This window comes from Protopterus annectens, chromosome 13.part0, assembly GCF_019279795.1.
Source record: "Protopterus annectens isolate FY-2018-M chromosome 13.part0, PAN1.0, whole genome shotgun sequence".
Lineage (NCBI taxonomy): Eukaryota > Metazoa > Chordata > Ceratodontiformes > Protopteridae > Protopterus > Protopterus annectens.
In genome coordinates this window covers 441,334,831-441,355,506 of record NC_056747.1, presented here as the reverse complement: position 1 = coordinate 441,355,506, position 20,676 = coordinate 441,334,831, and the positions used below count along the sequence as shown (strand labels likewise).

The window sequence follows — 20,676 nt, the reverse complement described above, 5'->3', positions numbered from 1 at the left end:
TAGGTTTAAGGTTCTGAGTTGACTGTGCAAAATCTGATTGTTTTGTTGTGTCAGAAGATGAGGAATGCGAGACAGAAGCCAAGCTGAGTCTTGAGACAAACTCTTTAGGATTGGGTACCAGTGCTGGTGTGGCCAGTCTGGGGTGATCAGGATCATTTTTGGCCTTTCTTGTCTGACTTTTAGTAGCACCTTGGTAAGAAGAGGCATCGGAGGGAAGGCACAGACTTGTCAGGACTTTCCAGCTGAATGATAGAGCATCCACTTTCCATGCTTGAGAGTGATAAGTTCTTGTGCAAAATTTCTGTATTTGGTAATTGTGAGGGGAGGCAAAAAGATCCATGTCTGGGTGTCCCCATTTCCTCGTTATCATGCTGAACACTTGTGGATTCAGCTTCCATTCGTAAGGGTCCATGAGATTTCTGCTAAGTTCGTCTGCCAGTGTATTTTTTGTTCCTAGCACGAATCGTGCCTGCAGATGAACTTGATACGTCAGTGCTGTGTTCCATAAAGTCACGGCTTGCCTGCATAGGGGGTAGGAATGTGTGCCCCCTTGCTTGTTTATGTACCACATAACTGTGGTATTGTCCGTCTTTATTAATAGTTGTCCTGGATGTAGTAGGTCCTTGAAAGTTGTCAGGGCATTCTGTACAGCTAGCATCTCTTTTTGATTGATGTTAAGATGGATTTGTTCCTTGGGCCACGTGCCCTGAATACATTTTCCTGCCATATGTGCCCCCCAGGTATAATCCGATGCATCAGTTATTGTCTGCTTGGCTGTGGGGAAGGTGAAAGGCTGTCCCTTGTTGTGGTGACAGGCCTGGGACCACCATGGAAACTCCTGTTGTAGGCAGGGAATTAAAGTAATGATAGTCTCCAGGCTGTGACAATGCTGAATCCAAACACTTTTTAGATACCATTGTAGTTTCCTCATATGCAGTTTTGCATATGGAATTAGTAGAATGCAGGATGCCATGAAGTCCAGGGCCTGCAGAATTTTTCTTCCAGGGAGCTGGGTTTTTGTTGCCATCATTTGAAAGTAATGAGTCAGTTGCCTTTGTTTGTCTGGCATGAGATAGGCCGTCTGGGCAGTTGTATTTAAGCTTGCACCCAGGAATATTATCTCTTGAGAGGGCACTAGTTTTGATTTCTTTTCGTTTACTGTGTACCCTAGGCAAATTAGTAATCTTTTTACAAACGCCAGATGCTTTAGAAGAATGTCCTTGCTCTCTGCTTGAATAAGACAGTCCAAGTAGAGATATATTTTAATTCCTTTTTGTCTGCAAAATGCAATTACTGGTGCCAGGCATTCTGTGAAGACCCTGGGCACAGTAGATAAGCCAAAGGGAAGTGCAGAGAATTGGTAATGCATTGAGCCTGCTATAAATCTGAGGTATCTTCTGCAAGATTGTTTGATTGGGACATGCAGGTATGCCTCCTTGAGGTCCAAAGTAACTAGCCAAGCTTTCTTGCCCAGCATGGGCAGAAGTTGTTGTAGTGTTAAAATTTTGAATTTTGGAACATCCAGGAAAGTATTTAGGATTGACAGGCCCAGTACTGGTCTCCAGGCTTTGTCCTTTCTGGGTACTAAGAAAAGTCTTGAGTAAAATCCTTGTCCCCGTTCTTGCTATGGAACTTTTTGAATAGCTCCTATGTCCATAAGAGCATCTGTTTTTGTGCCTCTGCCCATTGGTTTTGTGGCAGGTCTGGCATACCTTTTGATTTTGGAAGTGTGTGGAAGTGGAACCTGTAACCCTGAGAAGCAATATTCAGCACCCATTGGTCCTGGGTGATAATGTGCCAATTTTTTGAGAAAAGTGCTAGCTTTCCCCCTAGGGGTGCTGTCAAAAGGTAAGTGCTTGGCATTTGTAGAAGGAAGTCATGGGACTGTTTCCTATAAGGTTGTGATTTATCTTCCCCTCCTTTGGGGGTTGAAGCACCCCATTGTTTAGGTCTGTAGGAGCCTTGGGGTGAGATCTGTCTCTTGGGCGTCTGTATCTGCCTCTTTGTTGCCTGTCTGACACTGGAAAGGACCAATTTCTTGAAGGCCAGTTTCTGCTAAATCTAGGTAGTTGAACCTGTAAGAAATCTTTCACTGTCTGCATTGATTTTGCTTTATCCTCCATTTTCTTTAACACCTCTTCTGCCTTAACACCAAACAAAGTATCGTGCTGTAGTGGAGCATCCAATAATTTTACTTTAACATGATCAGGTAAACTTTGTTCTTTCAACCAAGCATGCCTTCGAATGACAGAGCCTGTAACTGTGGCTCTACAAGAAGCCTCTAATGAATCAATCACATTGCAGAGTATGCTTTCCCACTTATTCAACTGCATGCAATAAAATCCAGCATTTCCTTACTGTCAGGACTTTCTGAATTTGAAAACATTTTCTGTTTTAACAATGACACGAGGTACTGTTGATATTTAAGCATGTGAAACTAACTAGCAGTTTAAAGCCCTTACAGCTAAAGTAGCAGAAGTGTAAACTTTTTTCCCCCCATCTGTTCAGTGCTCTGGAATCCCTATCTGAGTGGACAGGATTTTTAGCAGTGGAAGCCTTAACCCCTTTAGGACCCTGAGAAATTGTTTCTGGGTCAGCAGCGGGGTTTTTGTAAAGAAATTTATGAGAGTCAGGGACCCTGTAGTACCTGTCTGCCTTGACCGGTGCAGGGGGTAAAGAATCAGGGGACAGACTGGATTCAGAAAAAACATCATCCACAACATCAAGCACAGGGGGGATAACCAGGGGCCTATGCTGAGGCAATAAAAGAAAGTCTCTGAGCCTTTTCTTGGATTCTAGAAAATCCTGGCTCTCCCAATGGAAATGCTCCCTCATGGTGTGCAGGGTTTCCCCAAAAGAATAATCCTCAGGCGGGGAGGCTGAAGGTATAGACTCTTCTGTATCAGAGTCCTCACAGGGAGGGAGAGAATATCCCTGATCAGAAGAGGAATCAGAGGAAATGGAAACCTGGTCAGAGGAATCAGTCAGTGTCTTGCCCAGGCCTTTTGTCAGGAGGTGGATGGGAACCCCTGATTAAAGTAATTAGGTCTTCGGCCATTTTAAGCATTTGTTTCTTTGGCATGGATGACTGTTCTGGAGAATGCTGTACTTGTTTCCTTGTCTTTAATGATGTTTTCGACTTTGCCTTTGCTGCTGTAGTGGGCTTAAATGTAAGCTATGAAGGTCTGAAAACACCCTCAGAAGCCGGTGCCTGCTCAGTGGCTCCGGACCCATCTGAGGGAATAGTTTCCGTAGGACAATACCTTGAGTTTCCACAGGCCTCTGTGTCTCCACGTGGCTGTCGGTTACGGCCTGTGGCTCTGCGGTAACGGGTGTCAGAGGCCGCGAAAGCGCCTCACTGAGAACCGGCGACTGGCCTAGAAGAGGCTTTGTCTTTGGTTCTGGACCTCGGATGCCTGTCCTTTTCTTTGTCTTTGCGTTTTTTTATATATTCCGGTCAGTTCTTCCGACGGCATTATGTAATTAAACCTTCGGCCAAAATAATGTAAAGCAAAATCAAACCGACGTTTAATAGTGCTTTTATTGACTCTAGCACAAAACCGACAACTGGTAATGTCGTGGTCAGGGCCTAGGCAAGGAATACAGTAAGAGTGAAAGTCCTTATGAGGTATTTGCTTTCCACAAGAAATACAATTATTAACTTTTACTGACATCAGTCTGGAGCAAGAAAAAGTTTCCCCAATGGGGTACTTAGCTTTATTGAAGACTTCGGTTCTGAAACTCAATTTTGAAAATCTCAGGAGTCGGCCGACTGGCACTTGCGAACTGCTTTTGCTTCGGGCACCGCGCGGCAAGAAAGAATGAAGAAAATGGCGTCGGTTGCATCTTTTATACCCCTGGCACACTGACGTCAGGGAAGAGGCGACAGCAACAGGCGCCGGACCAAGACTTTGGAACTCGGGCCGACTGCGGGACGCCTGCCAGCAGGATAACCCAAGTGTAATGACTGCAACAGTGAAACACGATGAACATTGCTGTATCCCCTTCGTCTGGGCAAATGCCACAGCTGGGGGCCAGACATTTTGTAAATACTCTTGGGCCCGTAGAGAGACCAGAGAGTAAAGTGCAGAAAGTACAGTTTTGTACCTACCATAAATGTAGATGTCCGAACTGGATAGCATCTGCAGTCATAACAACTGGGTTGTCCTGTCGTCAGGCAGCCCTTCAGTCGGCCGGATTCCAAAGTCCGGGTCCGGCTTCGGCTGATGTCGCACTTCACCCGACGTCATCTCTGTTGGTCTTCGGGTATAAAAGCATCAGCCGACGCCATTTTCCTCAGTGTTTCTTGCCCCAGATGCCAGTAGCCCTCTTGAAGGCTAAAATTTGGATAGATGCCAATGTTTCCAAAAAGATAGAGGTAAACACAAAAATAAGTAAGCATGTATGTACATATATACAAACAAATACACCATAAAGACTCCCACCAGCTAGCTATTAGGAGGGTAAACACCCTAGGAGTACCACAGAGGGAAGGAGGGAGGAGGGTAATCCTGACTGCAGATGCTATCCAGTTCGGACATCTACATTTATGGTAGGTACAAAACTGTACTATGTCCTTCATGGATGCATCTGCAGTCATAACAACTGGGTAGAATACCATAGCCAACTAGGGAGGAGGATAAAGGTAGATTATGGTGTGTTTAGGATCCCTTGCAGTACAGCAGTGGCAAACCCTGCTCGGGATCTGGAATATAGAGGCAAATTATAATGCTTGGCAAATGTATGCACGGAGGTCCAAGTAGCCGCCTCAATAATGTCTTTGGTTGCCACTCCTCGTAAGAAGGCTGTGGTAGTGGCTGTTGCCCTTGTAGAATGAGGTCTTATGTTCTGTGGAATTGATTTTCCATGGAAGGAGTAACAGAATCGTATGCAATTTCCTATCCATTTGGAGATTGTCTGTTTGGAAATAGCTTTTCCTTCCCTTCCTGTTGCATGGGCTACAAAAAGTTGGTCAGTCTTTCTGCTATTTTTTGTTCTGTCCAAGTAGTAGCGTAGCTGTCTATGTACATCCAAGGTATGCAGTATTCTTTCCCTCTGTTTTGTGGGTTGGGAAAGAAGGTAGGTAGGTGGATTGCCTGGTTTAAAGACACTCTGGATACCACCTTAGGCATAAATGTAGGATTAGTCCTCATGGACACTATCTTGGTGGAAGATTAGGAAGGGTTGCACTGCCATTAAGGCCTGTAGTTCTGAAACCCTCCTTGCTGAAATAATTGCCAGTAGGAAAGCAGTTTTCCATGACAGGTGTTGTAGGTCTGCTGTTGCTGCTGGTTCAAAGGGTGACAGTGTCAACTTTTCTAGCACAAAGTTTAAGTCCCAAGCTGGTAATGGTGGTTTCCTTGGAGGTTTTACATTCTTGATTCCTCTGAGGAACTGCCTGAGCAAAGGGTGTGAAAAAACAGGTGGATCAAAGCTGTATTCTGCTGAAATAGCTGATGCATGTATCTTGATGGAGGAGTAGGACAGGCCTGAATGAAGAAGTTCGGCCAGATACTCCAGAATGTTAGGCATATCTATGTTTGACGCATCTTTTCCTCTTTCCGTACTCCAAATGACAAACCTTTTCCATTTTCCAGCATAGTTCCTTCTTGTTGAAGGTCTGCGTGCTTCAAGAATAATGTCTTTAACTCTTTGGGAAAGTTCTGGATTAGCTGCTGCTATGTGATGTTCCATGCAGTCAGTTGCAACGTTTTTAGATTTGGATGTATGATGCTGTAGTTGTTCTGAGTTATCAAAGGCATCAGGGGTATTGGCCACATATTGTTCCGAGACAACCTCCTCAGCAGTGGGTACCAGTGTTGTCTTGGCCAGTTTGGAGCTATCAGGATTATCCTTGGACGTTCTTCCTTGATTTTTAGTAGTACTTTGTGTATCAAGGGAAGAGGTGGGAATGCATATGCTGTTAGGCCTTTCCAGCTGAAGGAGAGCGAATCCACTTTCCATGCTAGTGGGTAGAATGTCCTTGTGCAGAATTTTTTGAGCTGGTGATTGAGAGGTGATGCGAATAGATCTATCTGAGGTATTCCCCATTTCTTTGAGATGGTCTTGAAGATGTCCGGGTGCAGCTTCCATTCATGGGCATCCGATGTGGTTCTGCTTAATATGTCTGCTTGAGTATTTTCTTTTCCCGGTACAAATATTGCCTGTAACTGGATGTTGTAGCTGAGTGCCAGGGTCCACAGCTCCAAAGTCATTCTGCATAGGGGGTATGAATGAGTGCCTCCCTGTTTGTTGATGTACCACATGACTGTGGTGTTGTCTGTCCTTATCATCAACTGGCCCTCTTGGAGAAATGGTTTGAACTTTTGGATTGCCAGTTTTACTGCCAGCATTTCTTTTAGGTTGATGTGCAGGTGAAGTTGATCCTGTGTCCACAATCCTTGCACGCATTTGTCCAGCATGTGGGCCCCCCATCCTAGGTCTGAAGCGTCTGTTGTGATGGTCTGGCTTGCTTGACATCTGCGAAAGGGTAGGCCTGGGTTTGACTGGCATGCCTGAGCCCACCATAGGAACTCCTGTTTTAAGCATGGAATTAGTGGGATTTCTGTTTCTAGGCTGTGTCTGTGTTGGGACCATAAATTCTTTAGGTACCACTGTAGTTTTCTCATATGTAGTCTGGCAAATGGGACCAAGATTATGCATGATGCCATGAAGCCCAAGGCCTGCAGTACTTTTCTTGCTGTTAACTTGTTCAGTTTTGTTAGTGCCAAGAAGTAAAGAGGAGTTCTTTTGTTTTTCTGTAGTCAGGAATGCCATTTGTTTTACTGTGTCCAATTCAGCCCAAGAATGTCCTTGTTTGGGATGGTATCAGCCTTGACTTTTGTAAATTGACTGTGTATCCCAGTGCTTGTAGCAAGTAAATGACCCTTTGTAAATCTGTTGTCAGCTTGCTTTTGTTGTCCCCTTGTAGCAGGCAGTCGTCCAGGTATGGGTAAATTTGAATTCCTGTAGTCTGCAGTGGGCGATTACTGATGCCAGGCATTTTGTGAATACTCTGGGCAGTAGATAAGCCAAAGGGCAATGCTGAGAATTGATAGTGCTCTGATCCTGCAAGAAATCTGAGGTATCTTCTGCAGATTGGTCGAATGGGGACGTGCAGGTATGCCTCCTTGAGATCTAGAGTTACCAGCCAAGACTCCTTGCCCAGCATGGGAAGAAGTTGCTGTAGGGTCAGCATTTTGAATTTTGGGACAATGATGTATGTATTTAAGGTGGACAGGTCGAGAATTGGTCTCCAACTTTTTCCTTTCTTGGAACTAGGAATAGTCTGGAGTAGAACCCCTTTCCTTGCTCTGCTGTTGGCACTCTTTCCACAGCTCTCATGTTTGCTAACTCCATTATCTGTTGTAGTGCCTCTGTTTTTTGATTTGGAGGTAGATTTGGCATTCCTCTTTTGACTGGTAAAGTGTGGAAGTGAAACCGGTAACCTTGATCTATGGTTTGTAAAATCCACTTGTCTTTTGTTATGTAGTGCCAGTTCTTTGAAAATAAGGTTAACTTTCCGCCTAGAGGGGCTGCTATTTGTTCCCTAGTAGGCGGATTTAGGGTTAAGTCACTGTGGTTGTGCTGATGTAGTGGCAGTGGTTGTGTCTGTACATCTGTTGTTACCTTGCCACTGTCGTCCTCTGTAGGCACCTCCTCTGGGTTGGTTTCTGCCTCTGGAACGTCTATTCCTGCCCCTTTGAAATTTTGTGGAGTCAGGAAAGGACCAATTTTTGGCAGGCCAGTTCCTGCTAAACCTTGGGGGTTGAACCTGCAAGAAATCTTTAACCGTTTGAACAGATTTTGCCTTTTCTTCCATTTTCTTCATAACCTGCTGGGCAGGTGTACCAAACAAACTTGTCTTATCCATAGGAGCATCTAGCAACTTAGCTTTAACATGATCCGGTAAAGCTTGCTCCTTTAGCCATGCATGCCTTCTTATCACTGTGCCAGTCATGGCTGATCTAAATGAAGCCTCCAGTGCATCATAGCCACATTTTAAGGAATGGTTGCTAACCTGTTGTATGTTATTTACCATTTCTAATACATATTTCTTATCAAGAGATTCATCAGTGGTTAGTTTTTAGTTAACTGATCAAGCATAAACTCTTGGTATTGTATCATGTGAAACTGACAGTTTAAAGCTCTAGCTGAGAGAGTAGCTGAAGTGTAGACCTTTCTACCCCATCTGTCTAATGACCCCGCTTCCCTTTCAGAAGGAATAGGGTTTTTAGCTATGGTCGGCGCCACTGCCTTGGCACCCTGGGATATAGTTTCGGGGTCTGCAAGTGGGGCCTTGTACAGGTGGTGATGAGTATCTGGCACCCTGTAAATTCTGTCTGGTTTGGCAGGGGCTGGGGTAAAGAATCTGGGCGGAGCAGACAACATTGAAAGCATCATCCACCACAGAGAGAACAGGAGGTTTAGCTATGGGCCTGTGCTGTGGGAGGTGTAGAAAGGTCCTAAGTCTATTTCTGGAGTCTGAAAAATCCTGTTGCTGCCATTGGAACTGCTCTCGATGGCATGTAAGGTTTCCCCAAAGGAGAATTCTTCTGGTGGGGAAGCAGCTGGAATGGATTCTTCAGCATCAGAATCTTCAAAATTGGAGAAAGGAGCCTCTGGCTGGTCAGTTATGTCTGATTCATCAGCAGAATCATCAGAGGACACTGGCTCAGGGGGCTCTGGCCTAGGTCTCTTCTCTGGGGCTGAGAGGCCCTGTCTGGGTGAGATTGAGATCCTCTAATTAATGAAATTAAATCTTCTGCCAAAGTAAGCATTTGAGAACTAGAAGAGGGCCTGGTTGTGGGGGGTTTAACAGGCACTGTTTTGGTAGTCTTGGCTGCTTTAGCCCTGGCGAAGGCCTTAATGGACATGGCTGCTGGAGGCCTAGCAGCACCACGTGCTGGGGTAGAGACATCCAAGGGAATGGTGTCTGATAAGTCAGTGGCAACCACCGTAGTGGATAAAATTTCTGAGGCCGATTCAAGAGTGGTAGCAGGGGCCTCAGTTGTAGAGATAGGATCAGCTGTACTTTGAGCAGTTTTCTCGGTTTCGGCCGAAACCGAGACACTCGCGGTTTGCTTAACCATGGTTTCGGCCGAAACCGCGGACCGCGAGTGTCGGTCTTTATCTTTGCGTTTTTTGGCAGATTGGGAAGTCGGAGGATCCGACGGCATAATGTACGCAAAATCAGAACCGAAAAACTGTTCTGCAAACTCCGACCGACGCCTAAGCGTTCGTCGGTTGAAAGAAGCACAGGCCGAACAGGCTGCTACGCCGTGGGCTGGGCCTAAACAAGGCAGACAATAAGAGTGGAAATCTTTATGAGGTATTTGTTTCCCACAGGTTAAACAATTATTAACTTTTTCTGACATCGGCTGAGGCAAGAAAGAGTCCCCAACGGGTACTTAGCTTTAGAAGTCTTCAAGTAGTATTCGGTAGAAGTAATCTCTGGATCCGACCGACCGGCACTTGCGAACAGCTTCTGCTTGGCGCCACGGCAAGAAAGACTGAGGAAAATGGCGTCGGCTGATGCTTTTATACCCGAAGACCAACAGAGATGACGTCGGGTGAAGTGCGACATCAGCCGAAGCCGGACCCGGACTTTGGAATCCGGCCGACTGAAGGGCTGCCTGACGACAGGACAACCCAGTTGTTATGACTGCAGATGCATCTATGAAGGACATCTGATAGTCTGCAGAATCCACTGAGAAGCGGTGGTACTTTTTTGAAAAGTGGATTGAGAGGAATGTGCAAGTATGTTCATAGGTAGGTACTAGGCTATCGGCCCAAGGGCCTACGTAAGCCTAGCCAACAAAATTACATGGCTTACGCCACCCAGGAAAGTTATTTTCCTGTGCCACTGTCGAGCAGACACAAAAGTGATCCCCGGGGGTGTATTTCCTATTGACTTAAAATTTTTTTTGAAGAGTGCTAATGAAGAATTTTGCTTGACATAGATGGGTAGCTTGTTCCAGAGTATGTGTCCTTTACGTCCAAGGACACTAGGAATGCCTACAGCAGAATGAGTGGAAGGATAGGCAGAGAACACGTCCTCACGGAGGGGACTCTGAGGAAGGTATTGAGGTGGGATAAGTCTCCAGGGACCTACTTCCTGAGGACCAGGAAAATTCTTGAATAAAATCCCTTTCCTCTTGCAGTAGACAGGACCGCAAATGGTTCCTTGAGCAAGAGGTTCCTGCAGGACTGGAGGGAAGAGTGAGATTTGGTCTCTGGGTGGGTGAGGGATGCCATTGGGAGTGGGTCTAGCCTCCCATGTTATGAAGTATCCCTGCTTTATGATAGATAAGACACAGGAGTCCTAGGTAACTTGCTTCCAAGTGGGAAGGGAGAGGCGCATGGAAAGAGGGGTGTGTCTGGGTGGTGGGCCTGGTAGTCACAGATACCAAGCTTTCCCTGAAAGGACTGTTTAGAGAATGGAGTAGATGAGACTGTCCTAGATGAGTGCCGTTTCCTGTGGTCCCTTCTAGGTTTAGCTTGCATTTTCTGAGCTGAGAACCTTACAAAGGAAGTTTTAGCTGGGTAATTTCTTTGAAAGCGTGGAACTGGGGAGACAAATATGTGTCAATTCCTGCAGGTCCTTGCCTTTGGTTTGGAGGGTCTTAAAAAGGTCAGCAGCTGCTGAGCCAAACAGATTTTTGTTGTCCAGGGCTGCATCTAGGAGCTTGGCTTTAATGTTATCAAGGAGGGGTTGCAATTTTAAACAGGAGTACCTCTGGATGACAGAGACAGAGGCAGCAGCCCTTGCAGATGCTTCTACAGCGATGTAGCTGCACTTGGAGTGTTTGGTCACTTGTGTGCCGGAGTTCAGATGGAGGAAATCGTGGCTTTAGCAGGGGAGTCAGGAAGCACTTCCAGTTGCTTGACCACATCTTCCAAGAGAGCCAGGGAATACTTGGCCATGTGCGTCTGGTAGTTGATTGCTCTTACTGCTAGGGTGGTAGAAGTGTAAGCTTTCTTCCCCAGATGTTGCATTATTCTGCGCTCTTTCAGAGGGCAGCAGAGAGGTGGAAGGAAGTAACTGAGGTTTTGTCAGTAGTCATGGAAATGACTGCAGGGTCTGCAGAAGGGGCTTTGTAGAGGAAGGTTGCTTCCTCGGCACCTTGTAGAATCTATCTGAACACTTGGGTGCTGGGGGCCAAGAGTCAGGGTTTCTAGAAACAGCCATGAAGGCATCCAGAAAAAACAGGGTGTACTGGAGGCATAGCAGAAGGGCTGGGAGACTCCAAATGTAGTAGCTCAGAGTATCTCTTTTGGGTCTCAGTGACTTGACCGCTGTTCCATTTGAAAACGTTTTGCATTTTGGTGATGATCTCGCCAAAGGTGAGATCTCCAACTGGGGAGTCTGTGCAGATGGACTCTTCCTCTGGTGAAACAGCCTAGAGAAGAAACAATCTGTTAAAAGAGTAGGTGATGGATTCATCACCTGATGAATCTTCTCTCAAGATGACGTCTGGGGCAGGCGCCTTAGGGATAGAGGGCATAGGGGCCTGTGCAGGTATCGGGCCCGGACGCAAGGCCAGAAAGGTGTTGAGCAGGCCTTGGGTGAAGGCCTGCCAATCCGGAGGCTGTTCGACAGGTGATGCAGGCAGGGGCTGAGAAATGTGTTTAAATATCCGTTTCCTCTTCTTATGGGTTTCTGGGGGAGAGGATTCAGAAATGTGGAGGGCCGGATGCTGGCCAGCACTCCACTACATCAGAGACCATGTCCTCATTTACCAAGATTTGGGAGACATCATGTGGACCCTCTGATATAGCGAGCCTAGGTTCCCCCTCAGTGACTGAAGACACCTGAGATTCCCTCAAGGGTGTGACCTCGGGCAAAGGACAGACTTCCTTCAGGCCTTCTGCTGAAGGAAGCTCCAAGGACTCTGGCTCGGAATACGGGCCTTCCACTACCCTCAAGAGCAACGCTGGAGTGGAGGGTGCAGCAGTCTCTTCGGGGCTACTCTTTTTGGTCATCTTGACTGGAGGCTCATCTGAGTGTTCCGATGTTGGGTCAATCCTAGAAGCTAGACGTTTGAGTCTCTGATTTTCAAGGTATAGTTTTATAGGCTGCAAGATTGCTTCTGAGGGTCTTTGAGACAAAGGCCTGATAAATACTACAGATGGTATTGCCGTGTTCATGGTCTAAGCAGAATAGGCAGAGCTCATGTGAATCCTTATGTGGAATTTGCCTTCCACACCTACACTTGCCCTTCCTACCTGACATACAACCCAAAACAGTAGCAAGTTACAAAACAGAAAACTCCTACGGGGTACTTATCTGAAGTCAGATGTAGAAAACACTTCTGGCAATGTGATGACCGAAGCTGGCGTTCACACAGAGAAGTTCTGAAGAGCTGTGTGCTGATGTCTGCTTTATACCAGTCTGTTTACAACGGGCATCAGAGAAGCGTGGGATGTCACGGGCACCCTAGCGGTAGCATTTAACTTTGGTATAATGGCTGAACGTATGAGAGTTCACCAGAGGCAAACTCCCTGTCGTCATGAATACAGCAGCATATGAATAGAAGGACATCTGCAATTATCCAAAATGGAAATTATCCGAACGCAGCCTTCCAAAGTTTTCAGGCAGGAAAAATCATAACTCTGAATATGTAAATGTTATATGTATTCATGTGTGTGTTTTATCTTATAGCCGATTGTGTGTAAAAAATATTCTTTGTCTGCTGGACTTTCTGAATGGTTGAACAGTGTATTGTTTGTCTGCATAAAAACAAGATTTTAGAAGTTTATCCACTTCAGTTATGTGCTTGATTATCCGAACTACCCTAGGTCCCAATTAATTCAAATAATTGACTCTCTACTGTAGTTAGCTTTAGACAGCATCCTTCTCTGGTGAAATGAATGATGCAATGACTATCACTCTGCTTCAGGCTCTGAAGACAAGAATGAACTGGTGTTGTGGCATCGTCTGACTCTCTTTATAACTGGATGTCTTGATGTGAAGTCACAGCATCCACTGACTTCAGGAGGGTGAAATTCTCTGGTAGTCGGGTCAGCTAAGGGGATTCCTTCCATGGCAGGAAATCCCATCAGTTAGGACCTACAACAGAGAAAGACTAATAATATCTTGTTTAGTACGGACAAAAAAAATACTCTGTTAGAGCCTAAAGACAGACTTGTTCAAAGGTCCTGGACTCCTCTACTACTGAAAACTCAGGCTCAACTCCTTAATTTTCAAAATCAGTTTTGGAATATCTGACATCTGTGCCCAGAAAACATCTATTTCACCGCATTCAGAAGCATTACTGTTAGCAGAAAATCCAAACAATTCCCAGTGATTGGGAACTGCTGACAGCATAGACGGAAGCTGCTAAGGTTGAACAGTCAATCTGGTCTGTAGGAAATTAAACCTTCATCTTGATGCCTTTATCCCTCCTATAGTTAACTAAAAGTTCCCCGCATAAGCCAACTCTACCAGACTTTTTTGTACTTCTGTAGAGGGAGATAGCAAAAAACTAAGTCCATCTCCTACACTAGTAGCTGGTTTAAAACTTCTACAGTGTTCTCAATCACACACCATTTGGTCGAGATCTAGGTAAAACATGCACAATATATGAAAATCTACAGGGTCAAATCCACTTCAACGTTATATCAATTTTACTCATACACATTTATTTATAGCTTTCTCCAGTTAACACTTCTGCTGGCAACCGATAAAGAAACCAAACATGAACATAGATGCGGATAAGTTAAAATTGCAAAATTATATTATTAAAACTTAAAGTGAAGAGTACACATGGGGGTAAAAAAGTTTTGGCACAACAGGGAGACGTGCATACAAAACGTCAACTGAATATACTATGAAACAATACAGCCTTATGCCATCTTATGCCAATACTTGTCTGCTAATAAAATCAAGGCAGTGTGAAACCTGCACTGACTCATAGCAGTGAAGATGCTCTTCTGCAAACTTTGACCTGGAGAAGACACTGATACAATGGGTAAACCCAGACATTTTCTATTCCATTGACTTTTCCCAAGGAAGTTTGGTTCTTCTACAGAGGGACACAATCTGTGGAAAGCAAATAGTCAAACACTGAAGATACGAAAGAAGACAGTGAGGATAGTCTGGCAAGCACTGTACGTAGCCTGGAAGACTGCAAACATCTTTAGTGAAAGTTGAAAGACTGCAAAAGCAGTACCCTGGGAAGTAGGGGAGGGTCAAGGAACCAAGCACTGGAGGACTATACCAAGAATATGACCATAACACCCCACCCCACACATCTTGATTTACTGTAGAGTACAACATTTCTCAGTGAAAAGTCCTTTTATGACCTTCCAGTACACATGTTCAGGATTACCTCCAATAAACAGGCATTTGGGTTTCATGTAAGCAGTTACCATTCACCACCAGTCTTCTCCCTTGAGAATATTCTCAAGGCCTCCCGTCGCTACAACCTCAAATCCACAACAAAAGAAAATCTGTAGGTGGGGACTTCTAAATTGCACATTGTCTGATAAAAACACTTTTGAAGGGGATGGCACAGTTCACCTGGCATTAGCTATACTATCCGAAGTGATATTGGCAGGCTTTTCTTTAAAGATTAATAGGCAAAATGTATATATATATATATATATATATATATATATATATATATATATATATATATATATATATATATATATATATATAAAAAACTGTTTTTTTTTTTAAATCTGACGGCAAATAAGCACTTTCTAATGCCAGAGTTACATGGCTCCCAGCCAAAAAATATAAACTGTGCTGCGGTGCTTATTATCAAAACAAGCATTTCTGTTGTGATTTTTTCAGCCAGAATTTTACAGAAAAAGAAGCTCCCCATTTCTTCCTGGAAGGCTTCTGGAAGATGGAAGCTGTTTAAAGAATGCTATAATTATGTCAGCTTAGTCAAAAAACATACTCAAGAAAACTGTTCTGGTTCTGAGCTCCACTACAATCCCATAACATAAGGAATTGAGAAAGGTCAGGAAAAAAGTCAATTTATACAGCTCTAATGACTAAATTCCATCAGACTCAGTCCCCTGCTGAAAATGTGCTACTAAAATCAAGAGTACCTAACAAACTAAGTCCCAGTCTCACAAGTGCAAAATGCTGTACAAGTACAAAAGCCTCACCTATAAATAAGCCATGATATTTTTAAATAACGTAGGACTGGAGTTGCTAAAAATGTTAAAAGTATTTATCTTCCCTGCATCCTCTTTACGAAAGGTTTGCAAAATAAAACAGTAACTCACCGGGCACATAAGAGAAACTCTGAGTCCAGTTGTGGCTATTTCACTGTCCGGATCCAATCGCAATTTCTCCTTAACTACAAAGGGAAAGCACCTCAATCAAAAAAAACTTCACAAAAACAACTTTCACATTTATTTGTCTACTGGGAGAGTGCACTGATCAATACTGACCAATTTCAGGCTGTGCTTGAATGAAACAAAACATTTCACAAACATAAAAACTACAGAAATGAAGCAGCACCTCAAACATTTCATGTAAACTATTCTGCACAGCACCATGCAAACAAATCCACAATTAAAATGACTTCTGCAGGGAGTCGTATGTTTAAACGAAAGTTAACAATACATTGTGCAATATGGTTAAGGCTTCCATTTCCTAAAGATTCATCTTTAACAGATGCAATGGTGTAACGCCTGGTAAACTCACTGAACTTAACCAAATAAAATTTCTTTACGAGTGGCTTTCAGCAACATTATGGTTTAAAAAGCCAAGAATATCTAGAAGTGTCTTAACTAAGGTCTACTGCTTAAAAACATGCTTATGAGGTAGAGCAAGCTTACTTACATACTTTTAATACTTACAAGGGCATAAGAACAGACATTGATGTGCATACTTAATGATGCAGAGAGTAAATCTTGAAGATGCATACATTTTAAACATGTGGGTAGAAAAACAATTGACATTTGAGAACATGCATTTTGGTTGCAGACCGAAAAATTTATATAGTGAAAGCTATTGCAAAGCCACTACTACCAGTATTGATTTGTCCTTAATCATAATACTTTTCTTGTCTATGTGTTTGGCAGTAACATCTACTCAGCATATGCTGAACTGTCGAGCTTTAATATGGTAAACACTTTCAAATGAAAAAAAGATACCCAGAGATCGCTTTTCAAAATTTGCTTCCTTCATTTTAGTGCTACTCTTGAATTTGATTTTTATGGCTTACCATCTCTGGTATGATAAAGGCTTACCACTATTTTCAAAACACAGTATGCACTACTACATTTATTATTTACTATGGAGAGCAGTGATCACTACGACTTGCCAATGCTCATATCAGGTCAGTGGAAGCAAGAAAGAAGGGACAATAAATAATGTACTTAATACAACATTAAACTGTCATGATCCACATCCTCCTAATTCAAGAAAAAGGCTGGTAGGTTGCAGGCCACTGTTGGTTAGCACTTCTGAGACTCTCAAGTTAAGGACTTCTCCTATTGCTCACATAAAGCACTTCACCCTCCTCATCTCTCCAGATCAAGGTTACCCTAGGAAATCTATTACTCCTTTCAGATCTCCCCGCTCTGTGAAAATTTGCAAAGGGATGGGGATTGGGTATGTTGAAATGAATGGAAGTGAACTCATGCAGATCTGATGTTATAAAGAAGGTAACTTTCCTATCTTCTTTCAAGGAAAAACAAACATACCTGGTGAACAACTGTCATTAATAGGCTATAGAACAGGAGAAAGAAATTGCTGTCTAACAGTAGGGAAGAACAGTCTCAAAACTGGAAACACTCCCTCCTCAACTTAAACAAGCAAATAAGACTCCTAGTGAAGTCCCTTCAAAGCCAAGGTTAACCACAAGGCGTTCTTTAGTTACATCTGTAACCTCAAACATACGGCCCAGATGTGAGCTAAATATCTGTTGGCTCAGTCTAGGAGGTACCACTGAGTTACTGCACAATGGTACCTCCTATACTGAGCCAACAAATATTGCCAACATACTGGCCGATAGATTCAGTGCCAACAGTACCCCCCCCCCCAAAAGGACCAATCTCAATGCCAGAATGCCAGGCACCCAGCATTACTGCAGCACAGGTTAAAGCTGCCTTGTCCAAGGCCAAGAATACAGCTTCCATGCGACCCGACAATATCCCTGGCTGTGTTCTACATGAACTACAAAGTGAACTGGCACCACACCTGAGTGCCCTGTTCAATCACAGCCTCACCTCAGGCTTTGTCCCTGCAGAATAGCTCACTGCTACAGTCATCCCTCCCCATAAAGGGGGAGCGACTACAGACCTTGGGCATTATCACCCCATTAGCCTGACGAGTCTGATATGTAAGGCTATGGGGTGCATCATCATGGACCTAATTAACAAGGATATAGGGAATCTCCAAACTCTGGATCCTACGCAATTTGGTTTTGAGAAGAGTAGATTCATGCCTGCTCAACCTGGTTGACTTTTTTGAGCCAGTCACCAGAGCTGTAGATGAGGGCAAGGCAGTTCATATAGCCTACCTCGATCTAGCCAAGGCCTCTGATACCATTCCCCACTCAAGAATTATTGACAGACTCACCAAACTAGGCATCAACCCCTATGTCACTAGGTGGGTTGCAAACTGGCTCACAGACAGAACCTAGTGTAAAAGTAGCAGACTCCGTCCTCTCCTGTTTGGCATCAACTTCTCAGAAGTCCAGGCCAACACGGAGGGACTCTAGCTGACCAAGTTCACAGTCGAATGCAAGCTGGGAGCTATTATTAACTCTCCGAGTGATGTGGACATCCTACAGAAAGACCTCACTGAGTCCAAAGACTGGTGTCGAAACCATGGCCTTAAGCTTAACTCCAAAAAATGCATAGTCATTCCCTTTAGGAAAAACTCAGTTCCCACTAATTACCACATTGATGGCAGCCCACTGAACACTGAAGGCATTATTAGAGATCTGGGGATACAGGTTGACAGCAACCTCTGCTCAGACCACCACATTGCCACTGTGGTCAGAAAGTCCTATGTGGCACATCTCATTACCAAGGAATTTGCATCCAGGAAGAGAGAGATCATCTCGCTGTACTCTTCCCTCATTAGACCAGAATATAACGCCCCATTTGGCATGTACCTTACTAAACACCTGCAACAGCTGGAAAGGCCACAAACGTACCTCACAAAGAGGATCCCAGACCTTAAACACATGCCCTACATGGACAGACTCAAGAAACTCAAGAAACTCCAGCTTTTCTCAGTCTCATATCGTCTATTAAGAGGCTATCTCTGTTTGACTTACAAAGCCATGTCTAACCCAGCCCTGTTAAAATTGTTACAGCTAAAAAAATCCTAATCCCTCCGCACCACACGCTCCAGGGACCTCAACCTAGTTACCACAATCAACAGAACATGCTGGAGGTACAGGTTCATAACCCAGAGACTGCCCATGCTCTGGAATAGACTTCTCATACATGTCAAGCACAGCACCTCACTGGCCCTTTTAAAGAGAAATCTTGATGAGTGGATGGGAAATAGAAAGTTCACCCCGGGGATCACTCAAGTGGCTCTACTTGATAGAGGCACCGGGAACTATTGGCAGCATGATGCCAGGGCACTTCTACGGGCTAGGCTTGTAAAGGCTTCAGGGCCTCTGGCCTAGTAAACACCTATGAACCTAAACTCGTAGTTAAGGGTACTACATATACAGAACCCGTGTATACAGCAAGACTACTAGGTGACCGGTTCAGTGAAAACTTCATTCCACTGTCCCCACCACATATACCACAGAGCATTCCCAACACCTGCTCCCACCCTAGTATCTCTGAGGAGCAGGTCTTATAACACCCTCTACCAGGCCAAAAACAACCTCTTTGGGATCAGACAACATCCTGGGCTGTGCTCTACATGGGTTAAAACAGGAGTTGGCATCACCACTGAGCACACTTTTCAAGCACAGGCTATGCACTGGTTTCATCAATGCAAAACAGAAAACAGCTACCACCATTCCTTTGTACAAAGGGGGTGCATCCATGGAACCCGGGAAATACAGACCCATTAACCTGACCAGCCTTATCTGCAAGGCCATGGAATAAATCATCATGGACCTTATTAACAAAGATATAGGAAATCTCCAAATACTCGCCCCCATCCGAATTTGGCTTTGTCAATGGTAGAGCATGCCTGTTAAACTTGGTGGACTTCTTCGAGACAGTCACCAAACCTCTATAAGAGGGTGAATTTATGCATACAGCCTACCTGGACTTATCCAAGGCCTTTGACACAATCTCCCACTCAGGCAACATTGACAAACTCATTCAGCTGGTATCAACCCATATATTGTCAGGTGGGATGCAAACTGGCCCACTGACAGAACTCGTAGTCAAAACAGGGGAGTCCACCAGCAGACCCGTAACCAGTGGTGTTCCACAGGGATCAGTTCTGGGACCCCTATTGCTCGGAATCTACTTCTCTGAAGTACAAACTAAAGGACTGCAGCTTACAAAGTTTGTTGATGACTGCAAACTGGGAGCAATCACTGAAACCCCTAGCGATGTCAGCATCCTTTAAGAAGGTCTTATGCAGAGCAATGACTGTTGCCAAAGTAATGGTCTTAAACAAAGCAAAAAATGCATTATTAACCCCTTTGGCAAGGGTGATGTTCCTGCAAACTACCACATCAATAGCAATACCCCAAGCACACAGGTACAGCAACTTTAACTTCAATCACCATGTCTCCACAGCAGTAAGAAGGGCATCTTATATTGCTGATCTCATAAGCAAGGGTATTGCCTCAAGGACAAAAAAAAAACAAGAGGTTATAACCCCCTGTACTCTTCTTTCATCAGGCCAATAAATGAGTACAACACTTCCTTTGACATGTTCCTTTCCAAAAAACTGCAGCAATTGGAGAGACCACAAAGGTTACTCACAAAGGAAATTCAGTGTCTTCAAGATCTGTCTTATGAGGACAGACAGAAATCCCTGTCACTTTAGTCTGTGTCATACAGGCTGCTCAAAAGCGACCTGTGCCTTGCATACAGAGCGATCTCTGACCCAGCTTTTATGGAAATGCTGCACATTCGCAAGTCAAATGGCACAGGGGGTCACTCACTCAAAGTTATGGCATCAACAGAACTTGCTGGACAGAGATTTATTCACAGAGGTTGCCCCACCTTTGGAACAAGCTTCCTATTCATGTTAAACAAAGCCCCTCATTGGCCCTATTTAAGGATAATTTGGACGACTGGATGGGTAACCGGAAATTCACCCAGGGGGGTCCGCCTGTGTTCCTCTTGGACACGGGCAACTGGTGCGAATTTTAGTGTCTGCTTGAACCAGACACTTGGGAACACAGGTTGAACTTGCTAGGCTTGTAAGGGTCCTGGGGCTTTTAGCCTAGTAACCTCCTACAATCCTATGATGATCTTGCATGATCCAGTCTTTCCACTTAAGTATGCAAAACAGCACAAGCTGTAGTAGCAAAAATGTCAGTGTTCTTGAAAGGCCAAGGATGGAGCCATAGCCCACAGAGAATGTGCTTTTGGGTTATGGAGTAAAGTTTTGCTATACTTTCCTTAGAAAATGACTGAGGGCTGAGTACCACCTGGGCAGAGTGACACTGGACCTTTTCTGTTCTAATCTTTTCAGCGTGAATGAAACGAAACGTTGATAGTGCTTCCTGTGACCTTCAGTCAAGTCTAAGTATAAACAATTGCTGA

At 44.3% G+C, this 20,676-nt stretch overlaps 1 protein-coding gene across 1 annotated transcript in view; it reads right to left on the bottom strand.

Moving 5' to 3' along the window:
• Positions 1–20,676, bottom strand: part of PIAS4 (protein inhibitor of activated STAT 4) — a gene marked incomplete in the record, with an annotated part of 1,954,703 nt that overhangs the window by 411,656 nt on the left and 1,522,371 nt on the right. Inside the window, 1 exon segment of the mRNA XM_044054086.1 lies at positions 15,247–15,320. Within this exon segment, the coding sequence (XP_043910021.1) occupies positions 15,247–15,320 (74 nt within the window).